This window comes from Antechinus flavipes, chromosome 3 (assembly GCF_016432865.1).
Source record: "Antechinus flavipes isolate AdamAnt ecotype Samford, QLD, Australia chromosome 3, AdamAnt_v2, whole genome shotgun sequence".
NCBI classification, from domain to species: Eukaryota; Metazoa; Chordata; class Mammalia; order Dasyuromorphia; family Dasyuridae; genus Antechinus; species Antechinus flavipes.
This window is the reverse complement of record NC_067400.1, coordinates 83,720,042-83,737,414: the sequence shown is the minus strand read 5'-3', so window position 1 is coordinate 83,737,414 and position 17,373 is coordinate 83,720,042. Positions and strand designations below refer to the sequence as shown.

Sequence of the window (17,373 nt, the reverse complement as noted above, 5' to 3'; positions counted from 1 at the left end):
TGCTAAAGAATAAATTAGCTCAGCAAGGTGACATAGTGGATAAAATGCTAGGCTTGAAGCCAGGAAGATAATCTTCGTGAGTTCAAGGCTGGCTTCAGATACTTCGTAGCTACATGATCCTATACAAGTCATTTAATCCCATTTGCCTCAATTGCTCCTATTCAAGTAAGTTAAGAGAAGGAAATGGTAAACATTTCAGTATTTGTGCCAAGAAAACCCCAAATGGGGTCTCAAAGAGTCGAACATTACTGAAAATGACTTACTCAGGAGGCATCTCTTCACACAGGGGATCTTAGGGAGCTGCCTTGGGGAAACTGTGTAAGGGAAGTAGCTAGGAGAGACTGGAGGCTGCATGGAATTTGGTAACTAGTTCTGAACGACTAGCCATGTGGTAAAGAAGACGTTCTTTGACTTCTGGGGCTTTCAGAAAGGCTGTCAGCTTATTACTCAGCCTCCTTATCTTCGGCTGTGCTCTGGCATCATGATGGCGACTGGTGAGGGAAAGGCCACTGGGGCTTTTCCTTCTCTGAGGGAAAAAGGTCTGAATCCTTAGCCTTTTTATTTGTTCCCTAATCTGCTTGGGAGTGTGCAAGGAAGCAAGGCTGTGTGTTGCCAGCAGTGGCACAATGAATGATTTTCAAGAGTGACCTTCAGGCTTTCAGCTCAACAGAAGGATTCATCCAAGGTGAATCTGGGCATGAACTTGATGGGATTGATCATATGTAGAAACTGAGCTAATTTTTGAACCAACTTCCCCCAAAACCAAGATAGTATTGGGGAAAATGTGGTCTAGAAGTATTGGGAAAAGCTTTGTATATTTGCTGTTGCTATAAATAACTAAATAGATAGATAGATAGATAAATGAATGAATAAATAAATATTTTGCTAAGGCAATTGGGGTTAAATGACTTGCCCAGGGTCACACAGCCAGGAAGTGTTAAGTGTCTGAGATCAAATTTGAACTCAGATCCTTCTGACTTCAGGGCTGGTGCTCTCTCCACTGTGCCACCTAGCTGCCCCTCCTATATTTTTTTAACATTTATTTGTATTTTTCTCAATTATATGTAAACAAAAAATGTTAATGTTGATTTAAAAAAATTCTTGAGTTACATATTTTTCTCTTCCCTTTCTGGCTGGATTTGTGAACTATATATATCCTTTTGTAAAAACCAGAAGATGGTTAAATTGAATGAGGGTGATAGTCATTGATCCCCTAATAAACAAGCTAGTGAGGACTCAAGTCTTCAGAACCCTCCAGAGGAGATGTTGTCAGCCCTGCCTGCTAAAAGAGGGCCAAGTATACTTTTTATATCTGTTTTAAAAAAAACCACACTTTGGGAGTTCTAATACATGCTAAAATTCCAAAGAAAATTAATTATTTGAATTAATGGGGAAATGGAGTAGCAGAAGTTTTGGAATCGGAGAGTCTAGTTTTTATGAAAATTCTTATTGGCTAAATTTGTTATTGTGTCATATAAAAATTAAATTTAAATTTAAAGAATTCATTTTCTCAAATTGTTTGCCTCCTCTAAGGGTAATACAGGGGTGGTTTTATTGCTATCCCCTTATCCTAGAGTAGGAGAAAAAAAGGTGAGTTTGTTAGTGATCAATAAGATGCCACAATTTGGGAGTTCAGAACACAGTATCAGGTATTCATGGAGTACATTCAGAGACCAAAATAAATTCTCACTTTGTTTTCTTTCGAGATTTTCGAGTAACAGCTTCCTCAGCTTGTTCCAAATCCATGCCATTTTCATTTAGAAGTGGAAATGGATTAGGTGTAGTCTTTTGAGTGAAAGATGTCTCTGATTCTGAAATTAAAATAAAACAACATAAATTTGCAATCTTCAAACTGTTATTAAAATAAGAAATGACACATACAGATAGGTAATGTGTATATGTGTATATAAGTAAATATTAAAATATTGCCTATATAGCATCATTGTTTGCTTTTGTGCTGCATTCTAAGGATTATGAAATCTTTCCATCTGAAACCTCCCATTAGAAAGTGAGTTCCTTGAGAGTAAGGCCTATCTTAATTTTATGTTTATATTTTCAGCACAGTGTTATGCACATAGCTAAATACTTAATAAGATGCTTTGTACATTATCTGAGACTTCAGGTAATAATAAATTAAAAATTTTTGTAATAAAAATAAATGACAAAAACTATAATAAAAAAGTATTCCATAAATCTTAATTAGGGAAAAGAAAATTTTTGATGCTTTAAGAACCATACACTTTTTAACTTTAATTTTTTTTTTTTATCTAAAACTGTGATTTCATTGGTAAACAGAACTTCCTGTGAGGAGAAAAGTCCGTACCAATGCAGAACAACAACTCCTTGTCTTAGAACATTACTTGGGTCATTAGAGTAATTTTTCCAGAATCATATAGCCAGTACGTGACAGGTGGCATTTGAGCCCAGGTTTTCCAATACCGAGGATGATACTTATCCTATTAATTCATAAGGTTTCTAACTTTTAATATAAAATGTTGAATTACTTACAACAGAAACATAAAAATCAATTCAATATTTAGGTTTCTCTTTTTATCCAAATAATTTTCTCAAGTTATTTTTCACTATAGAGGAAGAAATATATATTCATTAAGAACACCAAGTCCTCATTCCACATCTCCTGTAATGCTTTTCTCTCTTCCATGAAGCAGCTAGGTAGCATAGTAGATAGAGCTCTGGACCTGGAATCAGAAGACCTGAATTCCAGACCTCAGATACTAGCTATGTGGTATTGGGCAAGTGACCTAACCTTCTTTGTCCAGATTCCTCAGGTATATAAGTGGGGATAATAATAGCATTCACCTGTCAGGGGTGTTGTAAGGAGGAAATGAGATGACAATTATAAAGCACAGTGCTTCACACACAGTAAGAGCTATATAAGTACCTATTTGTATTATTATTGAATGAGATAATACTGTAATGTGCTTTGCAAACTAAAATGCTATGTAAATGCCATCATGCATAATTTTTAAAAATTCTTACCTTTTTGTGTAAAATTGAAAATATTTTCTTAATACATTTTTTATTCTTTTAGTAAAATGGACTGGTACATTACACACACACACACACATTAAGGCTATTTTAGAATGCCTAAAGCACTTCTCAGTAGACTACCTTGACAATTATTTGAAGGACTATAAGAAAAAACCCAGAAATGACTGTGTTTTACAACAGAAAATTTTTTAAGTGTTCTTCTAGAGACAATGGGTTTGCTTTAATCCAGTGGAATGACTAATGGTGAGAATTTTAGGTCAGAGAGGAGAGAAAGTACCCACACAAAAAGAAGATGGAGAGGGTATTTTGGGGCAAGGGAATTTTAAAGTCACACCTTTAGTGTCATATGTAAGTGACTCTATTCTGACTTTAACTAGGGATAATTCATCATATTTCTGTTCTTCTATTCTGTTTTCAGAAAAGGCTCACATACCAGGAGGTAATCTTTTCTTCTTGCGTTTTCTCTGACCTGGAGCATCTTGCTCCTGGGGTTCACGAGTCAACAGTCCGCTGCTGTCAGATGTCTGATGGCCTATATCCTGAACAATGCCTTCTGGAGAGGCACTGCCTACAGGAAAAAAACAGGATAATTTAAATAGAAAATATTAAATTTGGAGATGTCAAGGAAAGTTCTAAAACACCTTCTTAATCTCTATATAAGCCAAGGACATAAAAAGACTAAAAGAATTTCTGTACTCTAAATTTCTCTCTCCAAAGAGAGGAGATATAATTCCTACAATTATTTTAAAATTGTTTTCCTGTTTTTCATTAGATTTGCTTCTTGATTTGCCCTTAGGCCTATTTTTTTTAGGACTTCAGTGATATGGACTATTTATTCTCAAAAACATTGGATAGCAAAAACAGTGAAGATATTTAAATTATAATTAAACTAAATGACAAGTTTCATCTACATTGTAAACAGTTTTTAAACCATGGACATTTCTGTCACGACCAACAGACCAAGAAAGTAGAAATGTGGAGGAGATGAGAAGGACAGCAATCTATCTTGCTTCACACTATGACTTCATAAAACTCTTTAAGGTTTTAAATGCCCTATAAAAACCAAATCTGACTGAAAAATATAAATCTAAGATAGAAAAACTATAATTTATGAATTAATAAGATGATCCTCTATTTCAAAGGAATTTTGTTAAATCTAAAGAGACTTATTCTTTTACAACAAGGTGGCTTTGAGATTCCTAAAGATAAGTCTTCAGAGAAGCTTTCATTGAAAGCAAATTCACAAAGAGTCATATTCTTAGTCCTCTGTCCTTTTTGTTGGTATTTGTCTTAAGGGTCTGCACCAGACTGAATTTACCTTTGACCTGGTCCCTTGCCAGATATCTTAAAGCCTATATCCTCACATTGGTCTGATCCAGTTTTGCTTTGTGCCCTGTAATTAACTTTGATCCCTAATGACTTGAGATTGACTGATTTAGCTGGAGTCAACTGGAGTTACTTTGTTTAATGTAACAGGAATGTGCTAGTAAAAGTTAACAACAGTCTCTTGGTGAAGAGGAATCAGGTGACAAACTTTTTACTTGAATTATCAACATTTTTTTCCATCACATTTTTAAAGTTTAGACAATCAACAAAATAATAAATCATAATCTGGGGCAGTTGTTGATTTCCAAAGTGTAAATCCTCACACAGAAAATTTCACCACTGGCTCTAGCATATCTTTTAGATAGAGAGTAACTTCTTACCTAGTGCATTTTTTGCTTTGGATTTCTTTTTTTTGGGACGATTAAGTGGAATGTCATCTGTAAAACAAAAAATGACAACCATAAAGAAGTTGACCTAAAAGTCAACTGTGAAAAAGAATTCTCACAGCCAGAATAATAGAATATTTTTCACATTGAAAGGTTTATTCTTTTCCCACTTTCTTCAACAATCTAAACAGCATTAGGGGAGGAAAGGATGAATGTGATGGAATGAGGGAAAAGATCAGTCTGTAGTACAATTAATGTGGGATGGGCAGAAATTGTGGGAATTCTATTTGATGCTACAAGCCATAATAGTCCTCTACCAAGAGTTACATGATGGTAGGGCTATGGCGAAAAAGTCATTTTAAGCATGTATCTCTAATGTAATATATGTAGCATAATATCCAATGTTTCATGATGAAATAAAGGCATTAATCCTGATGAGATGGGAGAATGTTAGGAAGAAAGGATTTTGTAGAAAGAAAGGAAGGTGCATGTAGTTAGTGATGCTTAATTAATGACACCATTCACATTAGAGTCTAAGAAAAACATTTAGAAATTTGGCATTATATTATTAACATAAAATGCTACAGAGAGAAATCTTTACTTTAATAATGAATAAACTCACCTTGGAGTGTACTTCAGGAGCAAACATTTTACATTATATCAGCCAGGGTAAAACAAATACACAAACATGAAGGAAAGAGACAAAAGGCATTAGTTTGGAATCTATTAAAATTCACTGATGTCAATATTATCCATATAAAAAATTGACTTAAAACTTTATTAAAAATGAAAATAAAATAACATGTCAATGGCAATTAGGGATAGTCTGTTAAATTGTGACATCATTAGGAGCCAGGGTGATTGAGTACAAGCAGCAACCCAGATGAACTCTCTCAATTTTCCCCTCTAAACAACTTTAATATAATGCTTCAAATCAGATGTTACTCCAACAAAAAGTTTAGGTAAGACATTTTTCCAGCCCAAAACAACTTAGGAAATTGGTAAGGTTAGTTTATGACACGAGATTAGGAGCCAGTCTGGAGAGGCCTGAAAGGCCTACAACAGCAACACCAGCAGCAGTTCTTGAAAGCTCTTAGCTTAGAGACAATAAAGAAGTTAGATAACTCGTCAGAGAGAGATTACTGAGAATCTTTTGCTGGCACTGGATGTGGAAGCTGGTACTGTATGGCAACTCTATTGCCCATATACAGTTCTGTGTTGTAGTTCTAGGCAGAAACGAATGCCAGTGTCTGTGGCCATAAAAGAGCATGAGAACTGGTCACAGTTCCAGGGCCAAAAGAAGCACAAACCAAGAGAGCACTACCTCTCCCAGGATCACACTAACTCAAAAGCAGCAAAACCTGCAGAATCTCAGAACTAGGTTTGAAAACAGCAGCACACATAGAAACTGGAAATTGAATGGATGCCCATCAATTGGAGAATGACTGGGTAAATTGTGGTATATGAATGTTATGGAATATTATTGTTCTGTAAGAAATGACCAGCAGGATGAATACAGAGAGGCTTGGAGAGACTTACACGAACTGATGCTAAGTGAAATGAGCAGAACCAGGAGATCATTATACACTTCGACAATGATATTGTATGAGGATGTATTCTGATGGAAGTGGATTTCCTTGACAAAGAGACCTAATTCAGTTTCAATTGATAAATGATGGACAGAAGCAGCTACACCCAAAGAAAGAACACTGGGAAATGAATGTGAACTATTTGCATTTTTGTTTTTCTTCCCAGGTTATTTTTACCTTCTGAATCCAATTCTCCCTGTACAACAAGAGAACTGTTCGGTTCTGCAAACATATATTGTATCTAGGATATACTGCAACATATCTAACATATATAGGACTGCTTGCCATCTAGGGGAGGGGGTGCAGGGAGGGGAAAAATCAGAACAGAAGTGAGTGCAAGGGATAATGTTGTAAAAAATTATCCTGGCATGGGTTCTGTCAATATAAAGTTATTATAAAATAAAATAAAATATTAAAAAAAAGAAAGAAAACAGCAGCACACAAAAAAGTCTGTACCTTGAGACAGTACCTCATCACCCCAAGATGAACAAAGCCCAACTTTAACATAAAGTTCAAAGTCAAGAAATAGGCTGAAAAATGGGCAAGCAACAAAAAAATAACTTGACCATGAAAAACTACTATGGTGTCAAGGAAGATCAAGATAAGAATTCAGCAGAAAACATCAATGTGAAAACAGCTACAAGCAAAGCCTTAAAATAAAATGCTAATTGAACTCAAACTGAACAAGAATTTCTGGAACAGTTAGAGAGATAAGAATGCTAGGAAAAATTGGGAGTGGAAGAGGAATGAGAATAATGCAAAAAATTATGGAAAGAGAATCAAAAGCTTGGTAAATAGGCCAAAAATTCACTGAAGAGAAAAAATTCCTTGGAAAGCAGAATTTTTCAAATGTTATAAAGGTTGCAAAAACTCACTTAAGAAAAGAATTCTTTAAAAATTTAATAATTGGATAAATGGAAGCTAATGATGCCACAAATCAGCAAGAAACAATAAAACAAAGTCAAAAGACTGAAAAGAATAAAAGAAAATGTGAAATATCTCATTGGAAGAACAACTGACATGGAAAATAGATGTAGGAAAGAAAATTGTAGAATTATTAGACTAGAGATGGAAAATATTATTTATATCCAGAAAAAAGAACTTTGGAATCTGAATGCAGATTGAAGCATACTATTTTCACTTTGCTTTATTTTTCCCTCATGATTTTCCCCTTTCATTCTGAGTCTTCTTTCCATAACAACTATGGAAATATGTTAAACATAACTGTACATATATAATCTTGCTGTTTTGGTGGAGAGGATGGAAGGAAAGAAAAGAGGAAGAAAAATTTGGCCTATCTTTACATGTAATTGGAAAAAATATTACTATTAGTGCAAAAAGAAGAATTGCTAGACTATATTAAGACTATGATCAAAGAAAGAAGATAAACATCATTTCAAGAAATTATCATGGAAAACTGTTTTGATATCTTGATCCAGAGGGGAAAACAGAAGCTGAAAGAATCCACCAATTATTTCCTGAAAGAAATCTCAAAGTGAAAACTCCCAAGAATATGTTCTCAATGGATGGGGCAAAGATGGGAAGAATTTGGAGCTCAAAATTTAAAAAGAAATATTAAAAATAAAAAATTACACCATTATTCAAAAAGAATTTTTAGCAAGAATGATGGCAAATGGCCTTGTAGTTTATACAAACCGACTGGCTGGTAATAAAATGAATTTAAAACTTTTATTTCAGTTGACATGGATTAGAAAATAGGTTAGGCTTCGCCAGAATTAGTTAAGTAAACAAAACATATCAGGACTTCACTAGTCATGTTCAGCTTAAAAAAAAAATACACACAAACTTTTCATCAGAGTTTAAGCTATACTATAAATAAAGTACTGTAATTTAGAGAATGTGCTAGCAAAACCTATGCTACTCCCCCCCATGTATCCTTTTTAAATATATTTTCATTGCCTCATCTATCTTGACCCTGAGCCTCTTCTTTTGTTTTAGACAGTCAGTTATTACTGTGAAATATAGTCAATAATGAGAATTATACTTTCTGTAAGGCAGTTCTTAAGAGGTCTCATTGTAAAAACTAAAAATGTTACTTATTTTCTTGTGAATTCAAATTTTGGTTCATTATCCTATGTTATCTTCCCTATTAGAACATAACCTCCTTGAGAAGAGAAACTGTCATGTTTTCACACCATAATAACTTAATAAATGCTTGCTCATTCACTCCTGCATTCATTATTATAGACAAGCATTCACAGGGTGTCAACAGGAAATAACACCTTCACGAAGCTTACTTGAAAATTAGAATTATTACAAGAGGGATGAACATGTATGTAGAAATCAAAGCTGGAAAAAAGAGTTCACAGTCCTTACAGAAGTTTTCATAATAACAAGAGTATCTCCTATTTGTAGAATGTTGTAATGGGTGCTGAACATTCAAAGGAGTTTAAGACATGATCTACTGAATTCAAAGGATTAAATCTGATTGGGGAGAATAGGACATATGTAATACATATACCTATATGCAGCAACACAAGAGAGCACATGATAAATGCCCAATAGGTGGAAAGGACAATAAAAGTCAAACCAGTTCATACGCAAAAGAGAATCTCCACAAGTAAGAAGGAGAAGAGGTGGAGCTGGGAGTTTTGAATAGTTTCCCAAGTCGGAGAAGGCATTCCTAGCAGGAAAGACAGCATGAATAAAGACATGGAAGAAGGAATAAGTTCAGTATGTTCAGGAAACAATGAGGTTAGTTTGATTGCAGCACAGATTTCATGTACTGGAGTTAAGTTGGAAAAATAAATACGTTACTAAATTGTGGATTCTAAATTTAAATTCCAGGTTAAGGAATTCAGAATTTATCCTATAGCCACTGAAAGTTTCTGAGAAAAAGAATAACATATACAAAATAGTGTGTAGGAAGAGTAGGTGGGTAGCAGTATATAAAAGAAATTGGCCTAGTTAGGAGATTATAATATTAATAAGGACATGAAGTAGCAAAGACCTGAACTAATAGGAATAGTAAGGAAGCAATAAATTCAAAAGATACTTCCAAAGGAAGAACTTTTACAGAACTTGGTAAAAGACTAGATGCGATACACGTAAAAGAAGAAGGCAAAGGTCAGGAAGGACTTCAGAATTTTGATCCAGGGTAGTTAAAAATTAAAAAATTAAAATGCCTTTGGGGGTAAAGCTTTGCCCATCCTAGTGCTCTACTGTAAATTAATATCTTAAGTCTAGGATGATTGGTTAAATAGGTGAGAACCACTACTTTTTCATGTATGGTGCTCCCTCTATCTGTCCTCTAAATGAATCCATCTCTCAAAAGCTTAGTTGTTGACTATATTCTCACTAAAATTCATCTACTTTCATGACTCACAAATCTACATCTAGCTCTGATATCTAGCATTAATTTCGGGCCTATTTTCCATCCTACTTACAGGATATGTCTATTTGGATGACCTCTTTTAAACTTAACACATATAAACAAAGTCATCATCTTTTTTCAAACTGGCTCCTCTTCTCACCATCCATTTCTATTAAGTGGTACTATCAATCTTCTATATTCAGAATCTTGAAATCATCTCCAATTCTTTCTTACAATTCAATCAATAATGGTCATTTATTTCATTCCATGTGACTTTAGTCAAGTTCATGTCACCCCATCCCTCAGTCTTCTCATCTATAAAATAAGTGAGTTGGCCTGGATGACTTCTGAGTCCCATTCATCTCTAAATCTATTGTGCTACATTCTCATGATTTTCTTCCAAAATATCTTTTTAATTCAGTCATTTTCACTGTCATCACTTTAGATCATGGACTCAGCACCTCAAATATAGGTTATTATACTTGTCTCCCTCTTGGCCCTCTTCCCACAAAGGCATAGCAGACTCTTTGCCATCATAATGAATAAGGATTCACTGTTACTTTAAAAATAGCTAATTCCTTGATTTAAAAAAAAAAAACTTTTCAGAAAGAAAATTTAACAGCACATAGTAATAGGAGCTAATTTTGAGAGTAATGTTTTTATGATATCATTCTATACTATATTATGTAGTATGTTTTAAAAATGAAAAATAATGCTACCAACCCAGTGTTGAAAATTTGGAGGGAGCAGAAGAGAACAAAAATTAAGAGTCTATTATTCTTGCCAAGGTAGTAGGCACTAACTGCTTAACTAACTGCTTAACTAACTGCCAGACAGTATCCCAATTTCTTTCCAAATATTATCTCATTTTATCTTTATAACAACCCTATCAGGTAGGTGCTATTATTATCTCCATTTTAAAAGTGGGAAAACTGAGGTAGAGAAAGGTTAAATGACTAAGGTCAAAGTCACACAGCTAGTCAATGTTTGAGGTAAAATTTGAATTCAGGTCTTCCTAAGTTTAGGCTCAGTGCTCTGTGCACTATGTTGACACCTTGCTGCTCCTGGACCACTGAGATGTCATTTGAATTATATTCCTAGTACAGAGTTGATTGATGAGTTCTGCATTCATCTATATTATCTCCCTTGGTCCTTACTGCCAAATTGTCAGACATTCTTATAGGACACTACTGAAGGATTCTTAATGTATTCATTTTACATTTACTGCAATGCTTCTAATGCATTTACTGATGGAAAACCAAAGCAATGAATATATGAATTCAATTAAAATACTTACATAAAAATCTATGATGTTCCAGATGTCATACTCAAAATATGTCTTAGCTAACTGATTTAATTAAACTAGACTTCATATTTTATAACTATTATACTTTCTTTGCATTAATACGCTATAATTTTCAACTTTAAAAAACTTAGCACTTTTTTTTTGAGTTTTCAAAATTATGCTACCTTTTTTGTCAAATTACTTTGTCCTTAGCGAATATTCAATTTCACATCTAAAAAGTATTCAGTGCAACGGGAATTTTTAAAACATAGCACTTTATGTTCCAGGTACCACATTAGACATCTTGGAGAAAAGAACAAAAACAAAAATAGTATATGCCCTCAAGGGGCTTACATTCTACATGTAACCAATGAATTAAAATTCAAAATACATATTATAATTTACCCTCGTATGCCTAGCTTCTCAAAGGTACTTAATATATTTTAAACTAAATATATCATATATCTCCTTCTTATTAACAAAATCATGATAGAAAATTATTTTTTACCTTGGTACTGGTGGAAGAGCTCTTGGAGGACGCTAGGGGAAAAAAAAGAAGAAAAAGTGCTTTTAATAAACAATTGAATTATTCTCTTTTCACTGGTCAATTTTTGTTAAAAAAAAAAAAGGGGGGGGGGTTGAGGGGGAGGCAGCTAGATGGTGCAGTAGATAAAGCACCAGCCCTAAAGTCAGGAGAATCTGAGTTCATATCTGGTCTCAGACAATTAACGCCGTCCTAGCTATGTGATCCTGGGCAAGTCACTTAACCTCAATTGCCTCAGGAAAAAAAAAAAAAAGCTTGTTATCAACTTGATTGAAAATATAATAGGCCTAGGGCAGCTAGATGGTACAATAATAGAACACCAGCCCTGGAATTGGGAGGATCTGCATTCATTTGAATGCGGCCTGAGACACTTAACACTTACTAGCTGTGTGAGCTTGGCCAATTCACTTAACCCCAATTGCCTATATTCCGAGAAATTTGGTTTCTAGGAGTTTTGAAAGGGAATGGAAACCTAACAAATACACTAAATTTGTCCAACCATGTAAAAATCTTAAGACTAAATATTTTCTATGCATAAGTAAAGTTGCAATCATACTTGACAGCAATAATAAATAAATACTTTAATATTTTAAGCATCTATATCTCATCAGGGCATTATATCTATTAATTATATGGACTAGAATGCCTTTGTGACTTTGTAGATGATCTCTGAGAAGTGCTGGACCCTGACACTCATCACCTTTGGACAGATCAGCAGACATCAGTCTATCATTGGATTCAAAGCCTTTTTAGTATGGTAGACCCGTGAGATTTTTCACTCCATTGGATAACATCACATAATGGTAGTACATCAGAGGATTTTGGAGGTAAGGAGAACCATACAATTAAAATAAACGATAACTCTTTGATATAAGTAGTACAAGATTAAAAATAAATACAAATCTGTATATTTTGTCTAAGAGTTGGTAAGGAATAGCGGATAGAGACATGGACTCAGAATTAGGAAGGACTTTCAGTTCCCCTTCTGTAAAATCGGGACACAGTGGAGAAGGAAATGGTTAAACACTTCAACATCTAAGCTAAGAGTCTATGGACAAGTCTATGGGAGTCACAAAGAGTCAGATATGATTGAACAATTGAACAATGGCTGTATCATCCTAGGCATGCCACTTAAACACTCTCAGTGTCTCAGGCAACTAAGAGAGTGGTCTCCTAATTTTCTTGTTCATGTGTCCCTATTAAAAAGTTGAGGGGACACCCTTTCCAAATATATATTTGTAAATTTATAAGTACATGGTACTTTACTAATACCTTAATAAATTATGAAATATAAAAAATGGGATAACAAAAATAATTTAAAATATTTTATTAATAATACAAAAAAACTTTTGCTTTCATTATATACAACTATGATTTTTAAAATTTTATTCAATGAGAGCAATATAATTCAAAGAACTTCATTTTTTTTTTGGAAAATGTTGGTTTGCCACTTTGTGATACAGTGATTAGAAGGTCTGATTCTAAGTTCAGTTTTCTTCCAATACCAAGTTTTAATGGTAGTCATAGCTGAAAGACACCTCAAAAATCCATAAACCCAAATGGAAGTATGATAGATTGGATAGAGGGCTGGTTAAGAAGACCCGGGTGCAAATACTCCTCTGATTCTTATTAGCTGTGTGACCACATGTAAATCATTTAATTTCTCTAAGGTTACCTACCTATAAAACAGGGGATAAGAAATAGACTAGAATAGACTTTTCCACTAGTGATCCCTTTTCACCAGAGAAATTTTTATATGACTATGGATATATAGGTATTTTGAATAGGTATACAAATTAAATGTTTACTGATAATAAATAATAATTTCACAACCTCCACATTCAATTAAGAGATTCCATATGTGGTTCACAACCATAGCTTAAGAGCTAGAGACTAAATGACCAGATGACCTCTCATGCCCTCCAGGTCTGAATTATGACCGTAAGGGCATAACTGCTTACTAAAACTGCTAAACCATGATATTCATTTTCCAGTCCCACCTACCAATTGTTCAAAGAGTTGTTATTCTTGTTGTAATCTGGCTGCTAAATGTCTATCTTCCTTCAAGTCCAGAAGTGAGAGAGGCATGGTCTCTGGGGGTAAGGTTCCAGATCTAGAGGAGGAGGTGATTGTTCTAGATGGGGAAAAGGAAGAAGGACATATGGCAAGATGCCTAAGTAGGCTTTGGTTTCCTGCTTATAAATGGCCTTCTTCATTTTCTTTCAAGCTGTCTTGAGGGGTTGGGGGCAATGAAAGGGTTCTCCAAAGGAGGAATGCTGTTTCCACTATTCTGTGCTTGTCTATGTAAGCTCCAAGCCCATGGGCAGCAGCCATCCCCCCACTGACTTTCAAATCTTGCTAGCCTATCGATGCTGATGTATTTGCTTCCATTTATAATACCGTTACCTTGGCTGTGCCTTACCCTCTTAATTTCTCCTTGCTGCAGATCCTTCAAGTTTAGAGTAAGCCTTTATGGTTCTTTTGGAGGTAAGGAGGGAAAAGAATCTGGGCAGGCTGCAAGGGACTGGAATGCTGAGCTAAGGCTACGGAGAGGTGCCTGCTCCTTACAAAAGTGGGTCACGAAGGTAGAGGCAAGGAGGCTGAAGGACTGAGTGAAGAATGATTTATTCTCATACACATACGCCACCTTCTTGCTTGGAAAGGAACTCAAATGGCTGACCATCCAGCACAGCCATCCTGGAATATTCGAATGTTTGCTCTTTAAAGGCAGGGATTGTTTTTCCATTTTTTTATATTCCCAGCACTTAACAAAGTGTCAGATGCATAGAAAACCCTAAATAAATGCTTGATACATAGTAGGCACTTAGTAAATGCTTGATACATAGTAGGCCCTTAGTAAATGCTTGATACATAGTAGGCATTTAGTAAATGCTTGATACATAGTAGGCCCTTAGTAAATGCTTGATACATAGTAGGCATTTAGTAAATGCTTGATACATAGTAGGCCCTTAGTAAATGCTTGATACATAGTAGGCATTTAGTAAATGCTTGATACATAGTAGGCCTTAGTAAATGCTTGATACATAGTAGGCATTTAGTAAATGCTTGATACATAGTAGGCCCTTAGTAAATGCTTGATACATAGTAGGCATTTAGTAAATGCTTGATACATAGTAGACACTTAGTAAATGCTTACTGACTTAATATTTTCTTAGCACTCCAGTGGAATATCTCACATGCCCCCTGGTGTGTGCACACTTTACTACGTACACCACTGTTCTAAGACTTTAAGAAAATGCACCAAGCTGCATCAGTAGAGATGGCTTTCTAATAGGACTCTCCTTCCACCAATGAAATCATAGATCTTTCCAATTAAAATCTTAGCCATTCTTTTCTTTAATATTCAGTGCAGCGTATATCAAAAAGACAACTTTTCTCCTAAACTTTGTCCTCTGTTTTAACAAATTAGTTAATACATTTACTAACAGAAATACTAATAGAAAATGAGGACAGTTGGTCATAAAAACAAAATTCAAAAATTATTGATCCAAAGATGATAGCAGCATTGAAAGGAAATGGCCCGAGTGACGTAAGTAAAGGAGTTGTTACAAAACAAGAATCCTTCCCAGGATTAAAAGCATAACTGTGTCAGAGGATGGATTACAAGAATCTCCCTTGGAAGCCCTTTCACCAAACAAAGCCAGCACCAGCTCCCTTGACGCGCCTCCCCAAATCACAGTATGCAAAACAAAGGAAAACAAGCCAGCAAGGGAAGCTTACCACCGGTTTCTTTCCCATTCCATCTAAAGCCCGCCTCGGAGGGACACCGCCACCGCAAGCCTGGGGCCGTCCGCACTGCCCGCACTGCCCGCCCCGGGCAGCGCCAGCCCGGAGGGCAGGAACCGAGCCCTAGCTCCGCCCACCGGCGGCTTAACACGTGGGCGGAGAGGGTAGACGCGCCGTGCGTCATCGCGTCACGTGGCCAAGCCCACGCGTTTAGGCTGGGTCCTGCCCCGCCAGCCTGGCTCGTGGGACTGAGAGAGCGGGGTGGCTCTGCAGCGGGAGGAGGAGAGAGAAGGAAGCTAAGGGGTCAAAATGACGGTCTCGTCAAAGGCAGACTGTGGTCGTCTAGGAGGGAGCTTGGTGGACATGAAGATCAAGGGAGGCTTGACAGGGAGGTGGGGAAGGAAGACTCAAACGGGCTGCTGTCGGAGAGGGCGGGGCATTGTCATGGCAACGCACGCTTGCACCCAGCCACCCTCCCCCCAACCTCCCGAGATCGAGCCCCCCCATCCGTCCCCTGCGAGGCAAGGGAGGATCCTCGCTCCCTTCTTTCCCTCTGCAGCCATGCAGCTCCCCTGGGACGGCGGCCTCGTTTATCCAACCCTTCAACCCAGCCCCAGCCCCCTCTGCTACGGCTCACCGGGCTGGGTCCCTCCTGCGGGGGCCCGGATGCCGGCCTCATGCCGCGCCCCCGGAGAACCTCCTTAGTAACCGCCGCCGCCCGCCCCGAGCCCCCGCCTCGGTCCCGAACCCCACCAAGCAGTGCCGAGCTCCTTCCCGGGGGACCGGGCGCGGGGAGGAAGGGGGTGCGCGAGCACCAGAGAGGGGACCCGCCGGGTGGGAGCAAAGGGCTGACACTCCCTGGGCGGCGGCTCGGGGCGTGTTTAGACCCCTCCCCTTTGGGAGGCCGCTTTCCTCCTTCCCGCCAGCCTGCCCCAAAGGATGCAGTGTGTGTGCCCGGCCTTGTGTGCCTATGTAAATCTGTGTACGTGTGTCAGTGGGGGGAGGGGGTGTGTGTGCGTGCACGAGTGTGCCCTGCCCTGTGTGTATCGGTGCAAGCGCCCCTGGGTGTTTGTCTAAGAAGGTACCAGTGAGTGTATGTGGGAGTTTATGACTGCTTGTGCGTGCATGAGTGAGCATGCGTCTGTGTGTCTGCTTGTGTGTCTGTGTACAAGTGCACCAGTATGTGTTGTTAATCAGACCATCCTTTGGGGCACAAAACCGAAGTTCTTTGACAGAGACAGGAATGCTGTGGCCCTCAGTGACAAAAAACAGGGATTGTGAATAAGTGATGGTCCCCCTGGGGAAAAGAGGGAGCTATATCTCTCAGTGAAAGCCTGGTGTTGGTCCAAGCAAATTGGCCAGAAGGTGATATCCTAGTGCAAAGGACTGTGGTTATGCCAAGCTCATGCCATAACCTGCATGCTGGATAAGTTCCTCAGCCTTTCTGGGCTTCATTTTCTTTATCTGTAAAAGGAAGGGATTGGATTAGATGATCTCTCCTACGACCAGTGGTATGACAAAGGGAAGTGATTGGCCCATGGTTACACAGCCTGTCAGAACTTGAATCCAGGGCTTCCTGAGGCTAAGGCTGGACCTTTATGTCTGTTGCTTACCAAAAACATTTTAAATTTGGAAGGAGTCTTAGCGGTCCAAAGTCACAAAATAGTATGTGTCCAAGATAGGATTTAAATCCAGGATTTCTGAATGTGAGGAGAGCTTTCAAGGAGTTTCAGGAAGGATTAAAGATAGAGATATGCATAACTGGCAAAAAAAAAAAAAGATGGCCCAGTTAAATGAAAAGATAAGCAGTAGCTACAATATGTATTTGAGGAAAAGCCCTAATGTGGTGGGTGAAGGATTGATGGGAGTATGTGGGAAAGTTATATGTATGGGTCTCTATACATGTAAGCTCTTATCAATGAGAACATGGATCTCTCATATTTATGCACATGATCAGAGAGCCATGAATGTATAACAACAATAACAAAGTTGTATAGTCAGACACCAAAATGGAACAAATGACCTTAACTTAGCAAATGCCCTCATTTCCAAGGACCTCAAATAAAGAATCTATGTGAAAATAGGCACCTGCTTATCATGAACATCTTGATCTGGATTTATTGACTGGTTCCAGATCACCTATTCTGGGC

At 37.3% G+C, this 17,373-nt stretch overlaps 1 protein-coding gene across 2 annotated transcripts in view; it reads right to left on the bottom strand.

Moving 5' to 3' along the window:
* Positions 1-16,090, bottom strand: part of TMEM237 (transmembrane protein 237) — a 31,270-nt gene extending 15,180 nt beyond the window's left edge. The window contains exons 1-6 of one of the 2 annotated variants that reach the window (XM_051983780.1): positions 15,861-16,090; positions 11,441-11,472; positions 5,347-5,357; positions 4,719-4,775; positions 3,446-3,580; positions 1,691-1,811 (exon numbers count right to left, since the gene is read on the bottom strand). In XM_051983780.1, coding sequence (XP_051839740.1) covers positions 1,691-1,811; positions 3,446-3,580; positions 4,719-4,775; positions 5,347-5,357; positions 11,441-11,472; positions 15,861-15,902 — 398 coding nt within the window. In that variant the 5' untranslated portion in view covers positions 15,903-16,090. Of the gene's footprint in view, positions 1-1,690; positions 1,812-3,445; positions 3,581-4,718; positions 4,776-5,346; positions 5,358-11,440; positions 11,473-15,217; positions 15,365-15,860 lie in introns of those variants that run through there. The other variant, XM_051983781.1, reaches the window with a different exon arrangement.
* Between the last annotated feature and the right edge of the window lie 1,283 nt (positions 16,091-17,373).